The sequence below is a fragment of the Musa acuminata genome, chromosome BXJ1-6, assembly GCF_036884655.1.
Source record: "Musa acuminata AAA Group cultivar baxijiao chromosome BXJ1-6, Cavendish_Baxijiao_AAA, whole genome shotgun sequence".
NCBI lineage: Eukaryota > Viridiplantae > Streptophyta > Magnoliopsida > Zingiberales > Musaceae > Musa > Musa acuminata.
In genome coordinates this window covers 9,740,566-9,756,397 of record NC_088332.1, presented here as the reverse complement: position 1 = coordinate 9,756,397, position 15,832 = coordinate 9,740,566, and the positions used below count along the sequence as shown (strand labels likewise).

At 46.2% G+C, this 15,832-nt stretch overlaps 3 protein-coding genes across 3 annotated transcripts; 1 reads left to right on the top strand and 2 right to left on the bottom strand.

The window, feature by feature from the left end:
* Positions 1-6,619: 6,619 nt before the first annotated feature.
* Positions 6,620-8,003, bottom strand: LOC103987541 (zinc finger protein 4-like). The gene is made up of 2 exons (XM_009405869.3): positions 7,722-8,003; positions 6,620-7,506 (listed from the first exon to the last, which is right to left on the bottom strand). The coding sequence occupies exons 1-2, from the start codon at positions 7,915-7,917 to the stop codon at positions 6,791-6,793; spliced, it is 912 nt and encodes a 303-aa protein (XP_009404144.3). The 5' UTR covers positions 7,918-8,003; the 3' UTR covers positions 6,620-6,790.
* A 925-nt stretch (positions 8,004-8,928) lies between these two features.
* Positions 8,929-9,567, bottom strand: LOC103988348 (probable transmembrane ascorbate ferrireductase 3). The gene is made up of 3 exons (XM_018827319.2): positions 9,534-9,567; positions 9,367-9,455; positions 8,929-9,180 (listed from the first exon to the last, which is right to left on the bottom strand). Exons 1-3 carry the CDS (start codon positions 9,565-9,567, stop codon positions 8,929-8,931), a joined length of 375 nt encoding a protein of 124 aa, XP_018682864.2.
* Positions 9,568-10,958: 1,391 nt separating this feature from the next.
* Positions 10,959-15,055, top strand: LOC135676132 (receptor protein kinase TMK1-like). The gene is made up of 2 exons (XM_065186979.1): positions 10,959-13,441; positions 14,354-15,055. Exons 1-2 carry the CDS (start codon positions 11,098-11,100, stop codon positions 14,881-14,883), a joined length of 2,874 nt encoding a protein of 957 aa, XP_065043051.1. The 5' UTR covers positions 10,959-11,097; the 3' UTR covers positions 14,884-15,055.
* Positions 15,056-15,832: the final 777 nt, after the last annotated feature.

Below are 15,832 nucleotides of genomic sequence, written 5' to 3'. Positions count from 1 at the left end.
TGAATGTCTTATATGACTTGCAAATCCTTGAAAATATCACAAGATTGATATCATGAAATTTATATTGAAAATCTTTATCTTCTATCGTAGCAAAATTCGTCCCGTATCATTTAACTTATGATTTTCATCGAAGTTTCGTACTTACTATTGTTTAATGAGGATAACGATAAGTTCTACGATTAGAACTTATCGGGTTATGCTTGAATCCAATGGGATGGAATTCAAGTGTTTTTTATCTTCTCATAATATGGCATATAGATAAGGGGAGTTATGTTTAACTCCGTCATCAATTGATTGTCATCATCAAAAAGGGGGAGATTGTTGAATCTCAGATTTTGATGATATAATCAATTGGTGGGTTAATTGATCTAATCCATATTATTGAGTTAAGTGTGCAGGATTAACTACGATAACCAGAAAACATAAAGCAAGGATACCGGAGTCGAGCTCGATGGACGTTTAAGAGACCGAAGAATCATCGGAGATGCTGCCGGAACCAACCGAGAAGAAATCGGGAATGTGTCGGAAGTTCGCCGAAGAAATCGTCGGAGGCTCGCGGAGATCACCGAGAAGGCTCGGCTACTCGTTAAAGTCATCACAAAGATTGGGAGCTTGCAGGGAGTCCGTCGGAAGAAGTTCGTCGGAAAGCTCGCCGGAACAATACTCGACGTTCACGGTTAAAAAACTTGCTTAGGATGTTTTTTTTGTGTTATGTAGTTCACCTGTAATTAGGATTATGATTAAGAGATAATCCTATATCCTGGTTAGGGGCCAACTGGGCCCAAAGTCAGATTTGGTTTGGGCTAAAATTAAGCCAAACAAATGAATTGGAGAGCCAGGCGGTGACACCTCCTTGGCTGGGCGGTTGCACCGTCCAGCACCCGAGCGCTGGGCGGTGGCACCGCCTGGCTGGGCGGTGGCACCTCCAGCACCGGGAACCCTAAGAGAATTCAAATTTTGGAGCCCAAAATTTGAATCCTCTTGAGGCCTATAAATACCCCTCGAATCTTAGCTGAGGTTACAACTTTTAAGAAGCATTTTGATTGAGAGAAAAGTCTTAGAAAGTCTTAGCAAGTCTTGTTTTCAATTTGCTAGAGAGTTCTCCTCCTTCTTTCTTATTGAAAATTTGTAAGAGGTTGAGCTGCTTGTAAAAGGTTGTAAGAGGGGTGTTTACCCTTCCATTTCAAGAGACTTGCTAGTGGAAGGTGGGAGCCTCATCGAAGAGGGGCCTCGCAAGTGGAGTAGGTCATTTGACCGAACCACTCTAAAAATCGGCGTAATCTTTGGTTTGCATTTTATTATTGTCATTTACATTACTGCAAATCTTCTTACTGCTTTAGTTCCTTATTACCCTTGCTGCGCAACTTTAAGAATACGCCTTCAAGTTAAACTTTTCAAGTTTCGTTCTTATCGTACGAAAGATTTTGTTAAAATCGAAGTTTTAATCCGCTGCACTAATTCACCCCCCTCTTTTAGTGCCGCTCCGATCCTAACAACTAGGTCTAGAAGGAGATAAAGATAATTGTTGTATTTCTGAATGTATTACCTCATTAATGAGGAAAACTTGAGAAGAAAGAAGTGGAATAGTAATGGAGGGAATAGGCAATTGTTGAACTAGAGTAACTGTAAAGTGTGGATCTTGAGAGGAGGAACCGGACAATGTCATGAGAAGCTCGTCCGGTAGGATTGGAGGTATACTCTAGTAAGGAATGTTTGTGAGAGTGGTTTGCATGGCAAAAGACTCATGGTTCTGGAAAGGAAAGATTGACTCCACAAAAATATATGACATGATATAAATACTTTTTGGGTTTAGAGGTTACAACATCGAAAAACATTATGTTCAAGAGAGTATCCTATGAAGACGCAAGGCTTAGATCTTGATGTTATCTTATAGGAGGCATATGGATGTAACCACAGATAACATAAACAGCCAAATATTTTGAGTTTATAAAGGTTTAGAGGTTTGTGAAATAATATTTCAAATGAGGACTAGTATTGTAGGACTAGCATAAGTATTCGATTAATAAGATAGACTATAGTTTGAAAGACTGTTGTCCAAACGGTTGAAAGCATTGAGGCCTAATGTAGAAGTGTGAGACTAGTTTCAACTATATGCCGATGTTTGTATTTGGTAGAGCCAACTAGTTAAGGGGTATATGGGGGTGACTTGAGGTATTATATACTATAAGTTGAGATAAAGATGTCGGGGCTTGATATTCACCTCCACATCAAAGTAAACTGTTTTGATTGAAGCCTGAAAGTAGTTCTCGACCAATTTTCGAAAGTTGGTAAAGATCGTGGAAACTTCAGATTTATAGTGAAGAGGATAATCATGTGTACTTAGTGAAGTAATCTATAAAAATAATATAAAATCTGAATTTGTCAAAAGAAATGATTGGAGCAAGACCCCAAACACCGAAATAAATAATTTCAAATAGTTTAGAGCAAGGATGTGCCAAAGGGTTGTCTATGAGTTATAGAGCTACTTGATTTACAAATGGGAAGAGAGTAATGAGAAAGTAATTTCTATTGGAAAAATGGACGAGGGATGACCAAAACGACGATGTCACACGTCAATTGAAGCTACAACTAAATAGTGAATAGTAGGCTGGGTTATTTGTAGAGCTAACGATCATTCGTAAATATTATCTCTATTTGGGCCTTGGACCAAGGATGCCCCTGCACTCAAGTCCTTGACAAGAAAAGAATTAGGAAAGAATTCAATTGAAGTATTATTATGTTTCCAAAATTGCAAAATGAAAATGAGGTTTCCTTCAATATGAGGGGCACATAGAACATCATCAAGTGTAAATGTTGTAGTATCATAATTAAATGTTGTGGAACCAGTATAAGTAATAGGAAGTCCTTTACCATCATCGATGATGATATCTTCATTTCCGCCATAGTTGTTATGAATAGACAAGTTTTGAAAATCAGAGGTGATGTTATAAGAGGCGCCAAAGTCCACAATCCAATTGGGTTGGCTAAAAGTTTGAGTAGTTATGAGATTCGCCTGAGGCCATTGTGTGGAGCAGGGAGTCGGGGTTGAGATCGATAGACTTTTGCAGAATCCGATTTTATCACACAATTGGCATATGACTTTTTTTTGGCTGATGGTTATTGAAGTTGCCACTTTGATGATGCGGATAATAGGAGGTTTGCTTGGGACCCATAGGGTTAAGAGACATATTGGCCAAACTTTTGTTGACGTTCTTATTGTATTGATTGCTCTTTCTCTTCGACTTTTGACTGACTTGAGCTGTGATGGTCAGTCCGAGAAATTTGTCCTCACGTTTCAAATACATCTCATAGTTAGTCAACTTGTTATATAGTTCTTCAAATGACATTGGTGAGTCGTGTGCCTGAATTACGGTTGCCAATTTCTTGTACTCATCTCCGAGACCATTAAGGGTATGAATGATGACTTCTTCGTCACATAGGGAATGAGTTATCAAGTCATCGATGATAACTTTGATATTTTGTAGATAATCAACAATAGTACTTCCCTCTTATTTTGTTTTCATTAGACTGGATAGAAGACTAAGCTTACGAGTACACGAACGATTTACCAAGATTATTTGCAGCTTTATACCACGCTTCTACAGCAGTTGCACATGAAGATATCAATGGGGCGATGGATCCAACAACTGAGGCTTGAATAACTTGGAGGATGAGATGATATTGATGTAATCATAGTTTGTGAGCTAGATTTAGTACTGGACTGAGTTCTCTGGGGATGTTGATCATGACTAGTGGACAACTGAGAGAGCCACCGACGTAGCTTAGTAAGTCATATCCAAATAGGAGATTAGAAAACTGGGCTCGCTAAGATGCGTAGTTACCATCTTTTGATAACTTGAAATGGATTAACGTGACAGTATTGATGGAGATAAGTCTTATATGTAAAAAAGTATTATGTTAGGAGAAGATAACGAAGACATCACGAGGATGTGTACTGATTCGAGGGCTCAAGATGAGAGTTTTGATTGAGCAATTGCCGGTGGGTTGAAGATGCGACCTGGGATCGGAGGAAGAGATGGTGTCCTTGCAGAAGATAGGTGATCACTAGGTTGGTTGAGGGCACAGGAGCCGGTGATTGAGGATCCACCACGCTTCCACTGGATGGTAGTCACAATAGATCACTGGCAAACTCGAGGCCAGTCCACGAGAGGATACTGTCGAAGGATGAGTAGGAAGTTGGTGGCTAGCAGCGGTGAAGCGAGGGGAGAAGGGGGGACAGCGTGGAACACAGGTCTGTTGTACCGCGGTGAGGAAAGAAGCACCGGCGCAGAGTGGCAAAAAGCAACGGTCGGAAGCCTGGGGACTTGTACTGCTCCTGCGGTGTCCGCAACTATGCCAAGGATGGGGGACAGAGGAGAAGGTTTGGCTCTAGCTCCGCAGGAGGAAGGTGGGGGCGCTTGCGTCCTACTGTCCACTAGTGACTTGCTTCGTTAGCAGCGATGAACCAATAAGAATCTGATCGCTGGATGATCCAATCGCTGATCAGAGGCAGCGAGAGGAAACTGCAGCGAACTGAAAAATTAGCGAAGCAGTTCTGAGAAGATTCCGAGTGATGAAGATTGAGCACCCACTGCCCGATGACAGTCGAAAGACCTCTGAGCAGATCAGCGAAGCAGATAAAGTCCAGAGTGTGAGGAAAAATCACTGGGCAGAGTGCGCTTAGGCAGCAGCAAGTGCTGCGACGGGCTGCAATGAGTGGACTCCGCAGAAATGTCGTAGTAGCCATAGGGAAGAAAGCGACGACAACAGAACAACCTTCGTTGCTTCATATCAATGTCGTCGGAGGTGCGCCGAGGCAGAGGAGAGAAGGTTCTCGATGTCATCAAGTAGAGATAGTGCGAATCCTCGACGGATTGCCGTGAACAGCGAGTAGTGGGTTGAGGAGCGATTGCTGTTGTTAGACAGCAAGAAGAGGGTTTGCGGTAAGAGGGTGGGGTTCCAATGTCAGTGCAAGTCCACCTCAATTTCGAGGTAGTAGCTGTGTAGAGGGAGATCCCCTCGGTGGCAAAGTTGCACACACGCACGTTGAAGGTGGAGCAATAGGAGGGAGATCCCCTTGAGAAAGCTTAAGATATAGAAGAGGACATCCCAACCATGAGCAGAGCAGGTGCGCTCTATGTAAGACTTGTCCTCAGCCTCGCAAGGAGGTTGAAGGCCTTGAGGACGATGACAGCGAGCAAGAAGTAGTGAATGCCAAAGGTGGCGCGGCGCTTGCGGACGAGGACGGTGGCTCAGACGCTGGCCAGTGAGCTCCAGGTGCCAGGACTTCACGTGATTGATGTGGTCAGATTTCTATTGCCTTCTGTAGTCCAACATGCCAGTGCTGAGGCCAAGGAAGTCTCTGCAATTTTACTCCATGTGGCTCTTATGAAATCTAAGACAAAGGCGTCGGAGTTGCTCTCCCTCCCTCTTTGCCGGCACCGGAGGTTCTTGCGGTTGGAAAAGAGGGCTTATACGTTGCTCCTGATAGAGGCTTGGATTGCTTGTGCTCGCATCCGCTGCCGGCAAGCAGGCCGAGCATGCGGCAAGTGGTGGAGTACTTGGAGGACGCAGCAGCACTTTCGGAACTGTCGCCAACGTAACTTAGCTTTAGCGATCTTGCGATGCTTCACAATGAAGGCTTCGATGAAGACATCAGATCTATCGAAGGCCGAAAATAAGCCAGCGGCAAAGCCTTCACAGTAGAATTGCTAAGAATTGCTTTGATACCATAATTAGAAGGTAGGAGATAAATACTAAAAAATAGAATCTATATTCCTATTTATATAGGTTAGGAGGGAGGATTTTTCTCAATATAATAGCAAAATTTTCTTATATAATTAAAAAAATCTTATTTACTATCGGTCAATATTTTTGAGCTCCGATTCAAAATTTACCATTCATCTTAAAAATAGTATTCATCGGGATCTAAATTTATTTTTTTAATTACCGTATAAAGTCAGATTGATAACTAATAAGCATATTTAATTTTACATCGATTCAGAATTAAAAATTATAATTTTTTATTTTGGATCAACAATGACAAAAGGATGACTTGTAATAATAATCTCTGACTTTTTTATGACATGTCAAACTTGATTGTTTCTTATGATCTAAAATTTAGAACTTTTTAACCTTTTTTTAATGCCTTGTTCTTTAAATTCTACACCAAATCACTGAAAAATTATGCAGAATGCTTGTAGGCTTATCCTATAATTTTATGATAATTGTATCAAGCAAACATTGATGTCCAGACATGTCCAATTGTGTTTATAGGTTTCTTACAAGTATGGTATTGGCTCTAGAAATGATTGAACAATAAAAGAATATACAGAAAATAATGACCAAATAGTAACACCTGCAAATTAAATGAGAGTTGCTGAATTGGGTTTGTTTCAGATTTATGTCTCCTATCTTTTGGTGACAGAAACTTTGGTATTTGCAGTCAGACAACAATAAAGTCTGCTAATATCTGATATTAGTTTAACAGTGCAGAATTCTAAGTCCAGTGCTGAAGAAAACAAGATGACTTCCGTCTTTGTTCTGGGAAATGAACCTGTTCTCAGTCCTTCCTGTGATAGGATAAGCCAACCATCGATTCTAATCTCAGCTACAAATCTAAAGAAACATGCAACTTCACTGGATTTGTAGAAGCAATACATCACATTCCTAAGCAGAAGATAATGCAACAAGAAGCTTACAAACCATCACATTCCTCACTGCATGACATCAAGAAAAACAATGTGTTCGTTCTACAACACCGTCAAGCAAAAATGTCAGCGTCGAACACTTAGAGCCTGAGAGTAAGATCAGGATCCTCTACTGGCTGGTGATCCACTGCTACCAAATCTGAGCTCCCAATTCGCTCAAACCTTGAATCTGTCATTGGCCCAAAGCTTCCAGGCCAATGAAAATCCACATCCTGATCTTCCACAACCACTTGCCTTGGCTCAAGCAAGCCTCTCCCAAAGAGCATACCGCCTTGGCTCCCCCTCCACTCCACCATGCTCTGATGCGCTGATGAATGCGCCTTAATCGCTAGTGAATGGAGAGCAGAGCCATGGAGGGGCAAAGATGCAATGCTAGGATAACTGTGTCGAGCTGCGTCCAATCTAAGTGCCCGCTTTGCAAGCGTTCGTTCCCGCTTGTGAGCGTTCTGATGGCCGCCCAGGGCTTGGGAGCTGAAGAACTTGCGTTGGCAGTAGTTGCAGGAGAAGACTCTCCGGGAGTCGGGCCGGGGAAAGGCTTGCGATTCGCTGCTGCTTTCGCTTGTGCTCGACAGCGAGACGACCGCCGGCGCTGTGGAATCTGCATTGAGGGTGAGGGAGAGGTCGAGGGAGATGGGTGCGTCCTCCTTGCTGGGGGAAGAAGAAGAAGACTCTTGGGTCCACATGTTAGAAGCCACTTGACTGCTGACTTCAAAGACTTCTACCGATGCTTCTGTGTCGGGACCGTTCATGTTTAGGCCTAATAGAGATGGCGAGTAAGGATTTAGCTCTCCTTCAGCTGCATGCACAAGTAGAACTGTCGGTGAACTTCGACAGGCCTATCACATGCTTCCATGTCCTTCTGTTGAACAGTTCTGATGCTACTGGTTATGAAGGGAATCGAGAAGCACAAATTAAATCTAAAAAGGCATCATAAAATCCCAAAACTCTAGCAGAACAAGATCAAAATTTGGAGAAACTATCATGCATATGTGGTAGATAATGTGGGCATACCGAACAACAAGGAGCTAGATGTAACCTCAGCACTTCTCTGTGGGGGAATGGCTTCATGGCTCAAGTTCTCCTTCCGGTGCGAGGAGAGGAAGATAGAGGAGGGGAGATGAGAATGATGTGAGGTGGGCATATATGATGGCATCTGGTAATGCCTAATTATGGAAAGCAGAGTTTCGGCTGGCAGACCAAAAGGCATGTGGATGCAGAAATAGCGAAGGGATATGTCACCTTATATGTCCTCTTCTTTTGGGTGAAGAAGCTGTGGTGAGTGCTCAACTCCTCTTGGCATCTTTCATCTCCATATCACTTGCAAGGAAATATATGCTGTTACTTGCACATCAAGAGATGGGAATTGTAGCCCAAGCAACAGTGGCTCTGCATCACTCTGCATGATTGCCAACAGTAGCTCTGGGTTTCTTGCTCAGAGCTGCAAGTAGATAAACAGTAAGCAGTTCTTTAAGAGTCCTGTCATATTGACCACTGTCCATCCAGGAACCATAGCTTTCGCAGCAGTTCCATGAGTGTGTATGCCTTCATTCAAAATCAAGAGTATCCCTGAAGGAAGAAACTGAGATGTGAAGGTCACACCACAATGGCAGTATTGATCATATGGCAAGGCAGTGGCAGGATAAAAGTAGATTCTCCATATCGTTTAGTTGCTTTCATATGTGGAAGAGACAGTGACATAAATGTGTGCTTCATTAATATGGTATATAAGGATTTAATTGTTCGATTACCATAGTTTTCTTTTCATCCATGCCTGTCATTCTCCTTTTCCATCGATATGGCTTCTACAGATTGGAGGACAAAGGTGGAGCTGGCCAATCATAAAAAGCCATGGAATGGCCAGTTTGTGTCATTATCAATGTCCCATATGATTCCTTTCTGAATTGGTTGCTCTATTGACCCCATTCAATGGCAGATTCCGTTGTGTGTGGTTCACTCCGCTCATTGAAATGATGAAAACCATTCTCCAAGGCTGATGTGCATAGTTTTGGACTCTGCAGCTGATGTGCACAAGAAAAGGATCACATAGATGCAAGGATGTGATCTGCTGTTCCATTTCCTTGTCACAGCCACAGAGTGTGCAATCTATGTCAGTGTGATTGTTCCTCTCTATTTGCCATGAGAAATGGTTGACAGCAATGAATCTGCATTATTGATGCTGACAAAGATGAAGAAGAAAGGAAGGAAACCATGCCATGGTTCAAATGGATACCCCGCGAAGGGCTACAGCGATGCTCACAGTCACCGCAAAGAGACGGATAAAGAGGCCGGCGAAGTTGACCAAATGAGCCTCCGTCCCCGGCGCCGCGTCCATCTGCGCAAGCCCCGTCTCCGCCCTGCACACCGTCAACGGAAGGATCGCCATTCCAGCCGAAGCGTGCAACAAGACCAGCAGGGTTCTCGTCGGCGTCGACGCTTTCGGGAACCAAAAGTTCACGAACCCGAACAGCCACTGCACGCATGCATGTCAGCGAAGTAGCCTTCTTGGTGAGCTTTCATGGCCCTTTTACGGGAGAATTAGCTTCTGACGCAAGGAGGAAGAAGAACCTGCAGGCCGAACAAGCAGATGGTGAACATGCCCAACCATGAGTGCGGTGTTTGCTCTGTGGTACTCGAAGGCAGCTTAGATTCCGAATACTCCGAGAGCCACTGCAACTAGTCGAAGCATCATGTGCGCAAACTTCTGTACATTCTTCCCTTTCGCAACTGTATTATAGGCCATGATACCTGTTCATGGCAGAAGCCAAGTGTTAGAATCCCACAGAAACCAATGGACATTGCTCCAAAGTGATGCGGAACACATACCTGCGCCAGTGACCAGACTGAACCCCAGACACATCACAAGAGGATGCACCTATCAAGGAAGACGAAAGCAAAGGTCAACGTGCATGTCAGGAAGAGGAAGGGGAGTCGTGTACATTGAAGATGAGATTGTGCAGCCCAGCCTGGCGGCGCCTCCGCGGAAGTGGAGGACCCAGACGAACACCGTGAAGGCGAACACGTGGGCCACTTTGGGGACGTGAGAAGCCTCGACGAAGAACGCCGGCTTTACCGTGACGTGATGGCCATGGCGTTCGGGGAAGCCGTGGACGTCGTCGACTGCGTTGCTTCTTACAGGGGCTTGTTGTCCCCTCTCTCTTTGTCATAGCTAAACGGGGATGGGAATCTCTTGCTTGCTGCTGTGGGTGGAATTGGGAGCCCGGTTTGGCATGAGAAGAGAGACTGCATGCAAACAACGTATGTGGCTTCCGTTGTGGAGTATGTTCTCACGAAGGTCGATCGAACATTGGCCAAGATTCCAACTTGAACAGAGATTTCGGTGAAAGGTCGCAAGCTGCATCATAGAACATGAAGAATCCATCATGCTTGCAGCAGATCGGTCAAACTCTCGACTCCCTTGGGTTGAAGCTCCCGCCTCTCCCGTCGTCGCCGCGACCTATCCACATTCGACATGTGGGGTCCTCTGTGGGCCCGTGCTGTCTCTCCAACCATCGCATGGGTATGAAAGGCGACTGTTCGTCGGGTACCTTCTCTGCGAACACAACAGTCACACCTTTTTGGGTGGGCTCTGATGCCCCCAGGACAGCAGCCAGGCATTAAATTTTAGTCGATCTTGGCAAATAAAGTTATTATACCTCATAGTATTTCGGGTTGATAAGCGAAAATGTACCTGCCAATCACTCGGTGACATTTGGCATGCTTGAAGAATAAATCCACGTAGCGCATCTCTGTCATTGTCTTGACGGTCGGTGACGCTTGAGCCTGACGGGGTCCAGACAGCTGACCGGCACTCGACTTCAATCTGGCAACAGCTACTAAGCCCATTGGGACACGCAACCAACCCACCCAACCCACCCACCCACCTGTCTTCCCCCGCATTCAAATTAGTTCGAACACGAAGACCCAACGGAGTATCTCGTTGTCCTTCTACCACTCGAAGGAATCCAATGCGGACACGTGTCAGTCGCTAGTCAGTCGTCGCCGGACGGCCTTTTCGACTTTTCCTCAATCGCTTGCGCGTAACGGTTCCGTTATCTGATTACAATCACATAATATTATGCACCGTTTTCCGTCATATCTCTACGGAACGGGCGATTTAAGACCATCGTGGAATCTTGGCCGTTCACTGAAGATGATTATGAATGCGCCGTGACGGGCGCATTTAATGGAGGAAACAACGCGCCGAACCCCAGCAATGGCAGTCGTCACGTAGATCGCAGCCCACAAGACTCCGTGGCCATAGCTGGCCCGCTCCCCTTCCCCATGCATGTGCTATCCACTTACTTCTCTCTCTCTCTCCTCTTCTCTCTCTCTCTCTCTATGCTGCTCTCCTTGGTGAAACCCTAGAACTTTCCTTCTCGGACGAACCATGGCCGATCGACCCGTAGCTCTTTTCCTCCCGACGGCGGCTCACATCCTGCTGCTGCTCCTTTTAGCCGGCGCTGCGTCCAGGAGCGCGGCCGATACAAACCTTGGCGACCTTGCGTCAATGCAGGTCCTCGCCACCGCCCTCGGCGCTGACAAGGCCCTCGACTGGTCCGCCTCCGCCGACCCCTGCACCGCCTGGGCCGGCGTCGCCTGCTCCGACGGCCGCGTCATGGCCATCCAGGTCGGCAACCGCAGCCTTGCTGGCTCCCTCCCTGCCGACGTCCGCAACCTCACCTCCCTCGTCCGGCTTGAGCTCCAGAACAACCGCCTCGCCGGGCCGCTCCCTTCCCTCGCTGGCCTCGCCTCCCTGCAGGTCCTCCTCTTCCACGGCAACCTCTTCTCCTCCATTCCCCCCGACTTTTTCTCCGGCCTCTCCTCCCTCCAGGCCGTGTTCCTCGACGACAACCCCCTCGCTGCGTGGCCCCTTCCCGCCAGCCTCAGCGACGCCGCCGCCCTCGTCAACTTCTCTGCCAACAATGCCAATGTCTCCGGCCCCCTCCCGGACTTCCTCGCCACCGCCTTTCCCGGGCTCGACCACCTCGGCCTTGCCTTCAACCTCCTCTCTGGCCCCGTCCCTTCAACTTTTGCGGCGGCTTCCTTCCGTTCGCTCTGGCTGAACAACCAGGTGGGACCGAGCCGCCTCAACGGCGGGATCGCCTTCGTCGAGAACATGACCGCCCTCGAGGAGCTCTGGCTCCAGTCCAACGGCTTCTCCGGGCCGCTTCCGGACTTCTCCGCCCTCACAAACCTGCGCAATCTGGAGCTCCGGGATAATCAGCTCACCGGCGTCGTTCCCCGCTCCTTGGTCGAGCTGAAATCGCTTTCCAAAGTTACGCTCACCAATAACCTGCTGCAGGGGCCCGTGCCCGTCTTCCCGGATTCTGTGACTCTAGACCTCGTCCCTGGAAGCGAGAGCTTTTGTCTGAAGTCAGCAGGGGAGTGCGACGACCGAGTCACACTCTTGCTATCCATCGCCAAAAGCTTCGGCTACCCGGAACGATTCGCAGAGAATTGGAAGGGGAACGACCCCTGCGGGTGGCTGGGCATCAGCTGTGATGCCGATGGCAACATCACTGTGATCAATTTCTCGAGGATGAGCCTCAATGGTACGATCTCACCTGATTTCAGTGCGTTCACCTCATTGCAGAGGCTGCTGCTGCCGAATAATAATCTCACGGGGACAATTCCATCCACGCTCACCAATCTGACGTCGCTGAAGGAATTGGACGTGTCCAACAACATGCTCTGGGGGAAAATTCCAAGCTTCAGCAAGAATGTATTGGTGAAGACTGGTGGGAATGTGAATATGGGGAAGGATGTTGCTCCGCCAGGTTCGGACTCCGGTTCTGCTCCTAATGGTAGCGACTCAGATCCAGCAGGGTCTGTTGATGTGAGCGGCAACAGCAGTGGGAAGGCTTCTTCTGGCTCTGTAGGTGTGATTGCTGGTTCTGTGATCGCTGTGGTCGCCGGTGTCAGCCTTGTTGGACTGTTGAGTTTCTGCTATTACAAGAAGAAGCTGCAGAATTCCGGGAGGGTTCAGAGTCCAAACACTACAGTCATACACCCACGCCATTCGGGGTCCGACCAGGACATGGTGAAGATCACCGTCGTTGGCTCAAGCATGAACGGTGGCGCAACTGCCAGTGAATCTTACAGCCAGGCGAGTAGTGGCCCGAGTGACGTTCATGTAGTCGATGCAGGGAATATGGTGATCTCTATTCAGGTTCTTAGGAATGTGACCAACAATTTCAGCGAAGAGAACATTCTGGGGCGTGGTGGATTTGGTACTGTCTACAAGGGTGAGCTCCATGATGGCACCAAGATTGCAGTCAAGAGGATGGAGGCAGGCGTCATGGGGACGAAGGGTCTGAATGAATTCAAATCTGAGATTGCAGTCCTCACGAAGGTCAGGCACCGGAATTTGGTCTCGCTTCTCGGTTACTGTTTGGACGGGAATGAGAGACTGTTGGTCTATGAGTACATGCCTCAGGGGACGCTGAGTCGCCATCTTCTGGACTGGAAGGAGGAAGGATTGAAGCCTTTGGAATGGAAAAAAAGGCTAAGCATCTCACTGGATGTGGCAAGGGGTGTGGAGTATTTACACAATTTGGCACATCAGAGCTTTATCCACAGGGATCTTAAGCCTTCCAACATCCTTCTTGGGGATGACATGAAAGCTAAAGTTGCAGATTTTGGCCTTGTCCGACTTGCACCGGATGGGAAAGGTTGTTCTGTTGAAACAAGGCTAGCTGGTACCTTTGGTTATCTAGCTCCAGAGTATGCTGGTAACTCTCAAACTTATGACTCTATTCCCATGCTGTATCATGCGACTGCATTGCTATGTGATTCGACATGCCATCTGCTCCATATAATCTTCCAAGTCCTGATTAAGTAGTTCAGCATTTGAACTTTCTCATCATTGGTCAATGCTAACTATTAACGCTAAAGATTTATAGGCCTTTGAATTTTTAGTCTAATCTCGGTTCGCTGACTTATAGCTTCCTGTATTAGTTGCAGACATTAGTCTAACTGCATCAATGTCATAAATTAATATATAGCAAATTGGTCTCTTGCCAATTATCTTAACTTTGCAGCAAATAGTTAAGAAAAGAAGTTTTCATTTGGGATAAGGAGATTGTTCTATTAGATATCGGTGGCTAAAATTGAAACCCTAGATCATAGGATGGTCAAGAAATGTAGCATGATAGCATCTTAGTAAGTCGCCTTGCAGTTCAATAATGTGATCCCTGTGCCAAAGTTTATAGTGGCAATATACTGATGTAAGCTCCGATCCACAATGACTTGGAACACATCAGATGACTTTTGACTTTATTGTAATCTTCCAGCTTATTGCTGGCTGCAAGGCCTGACTTTATTGTAGTTCTTGAATTACTTTATACTCTTTGATGATAAACGAGTTCTCGTTCTGATTTTGTAGTATAGCTTCTTATATTTGCTATCTCATGCGAGTTGGAATTAGCAGTTCTGCCAACAGGTCTAGTCTCTCTAAATCTGGATTGCTTTGATCTTGGATCGCACAATTGAATTGTTGGTTCGGAAAAGAATAAAAAAATATAATCTTTTGTTCAACATGACTCAGCAAGATGATCAAAGAAAGCGGCTCTATTTCTTGATGTTTTCATCGTTATTGGTCTGCGGGAAGTTGAAGGCGCTCATAGATCTGTATATATTTGCAGTGACTGGTCGTGTCACCACAAAAGCTGATGTGTATAGCTTCGGAGTGATACTGATGGAGCTGATCACCGGTCGGAAGGCACTGGACGAGAGCCAACCGGAGGAAAGTGTGCACCTGGTTACATGGTTCCGCAGGTTGCAACTCAACAAGGACACATTCCGAAAGGCCATAGACCCAACCATCGACCTCGACGAGGAGACCTTCACGAGCATCAGCACCGTCGCAGAGCTTGCAGGCCACTGCTGTGGCAGAGAACCTCACCAGAGGCCGGATATGAGCCATGCGGTCACCGTCCTGGCATCACTCGCGGAGCTGTGGAAGCCCTCCGATCCCGACTCAGAAGACAGCTACGGGATCGACCTCGACATGTCACTCCCCCAAGCACTGAAAAAATGGCAGGCATTCGACGACAGCAGCCATTTCGACGGAGCCACATCATCATTCCTTGCGAGCTTGGACAACACCCAGACCAGCATACCGACGAGGCCACCTGGCTTTGCGGATTCCTTCACCTCAGCCGATGGAAGATAAATCAGTCATGAGAACCGCGTGTTCTCAGCTCTGTTCATTCTTGTGTACTTGTGTTTGGCTTTGCTTTTGCTACTTCCCGTGTTGTGGCTCTCTGCCATTCCTCCTCGTCAGCTGTGACGTCTGTACTCGCTCCCCTTAGTTGTTCCCTTTAAATTACTTGCCTTTTTAGCAAGATGAGGTGTTATGCTGCATCACTTTACTCGTTTGCTTGTGTATCTATCGCACTCGGCTATCGGTAGCATTTCCAAGATAGATATAGTTCTTATCATATTCCATAAGTAGCTTAAACAAATCAGGATTCAAAGACTCGTTTACAAGACGAACATGACCGTAATAATAATAATCCACATGTCAGAGAGATGATACGAAGGAATCGGATCACATGCGAGCTGTTGGCCAGCATTAATCACTCCAACCTGTCTGTTTATGAGACATTAATCATTAATGCAGCAGTGCAGATTCATAATCAATATTTTACACTATTATTCTCTTGACAGATTACCCAATTCTCTCGACTGATCTGTGAGGTATCTTAGGAAACACGGGATATTAAAAATAACTAATTATAAAGAATAATTTATAATTATCCTTCGTTTACGGATCGATTGTGATCTACGTACGATCATAATCTAATCCATCACATCCATATTTAGAAGCAGTGCTAACATGCCACAAATACCCAAAAAAAAAGAAAAGCATGGGGAAGTCCAAATTGAACTCACTCTGCGCCCACCACCGCCCATGTGAAGTGCTGATAGATTGGCTTCCTCCACGCGCTTACTTCTCCTTCATCCTTCCTTTCCTTTCTTGTTGTTCTTCGCGTTTCCATTTGTTTCTCTGTTTGCCAAGTCTCGTCTTCTACGTCGAAAACTTACGAGGAAGAACAGCAAGTCTACGTGCCAACTTCTGACAGCTGGGTTGTCTCTGTCGATGAGCTGCAGCATTCAAA

Excerpts from the sequence above, each read along its gene's own strand:
- LOC103987541 (XM_009405869.3), bottom strand. The coding sequence starts at position 7,917 with ATGCCTTTTGGTCTGCCAGCCGAAACTCTGCTTTCCATAATTAGGCAT. Across the intron at positions 7,507-7,721 it reads ATCTAGCTCCTTGTTGTTCG|CTGAAGGAGAGCTAAATCCT; the intron begins GTATGCCCACAT and ends TTGTGCATGCAG.
- LOC103988348 (XM_018827319.2), bottom strand. The coding sequence starts at position 9,567 with ATGTGTCTGGGGTTCAGTCTGGTCACTGGCGCAG. Across the intron at positions 9,456-9,533 it reads CAGTCTGGTCACTGGCGCAG|GTATCATGGCCTATAATACA; the intron begins GTATGTGTTCCG and ends TGCCATGAACAG. Across the intron at positions 9,181-9,366 it reads TAGTTGCAGTGGCTCTCGGA|TGGCTGTTCGGGTTCGTGAA; the intron begins GTATTCGGAATC and ends GCATGCGTGCAG.
- LOC135676132 (XM_065186979.1), top strand. The coding sequence starts at position 11,098 with ATGGCCGATCGACCCGTAGCTCTTTTCCTCCCGACGGCGGCTCACATC. Across the intron at positions 13,442-14,353 it reads TCTAGCTCCAGAGTATGCTG|TGACTGGTCGTGTCACCACA; the intron begins GTAACTCTCAAA and ends ATATATTTGCAG.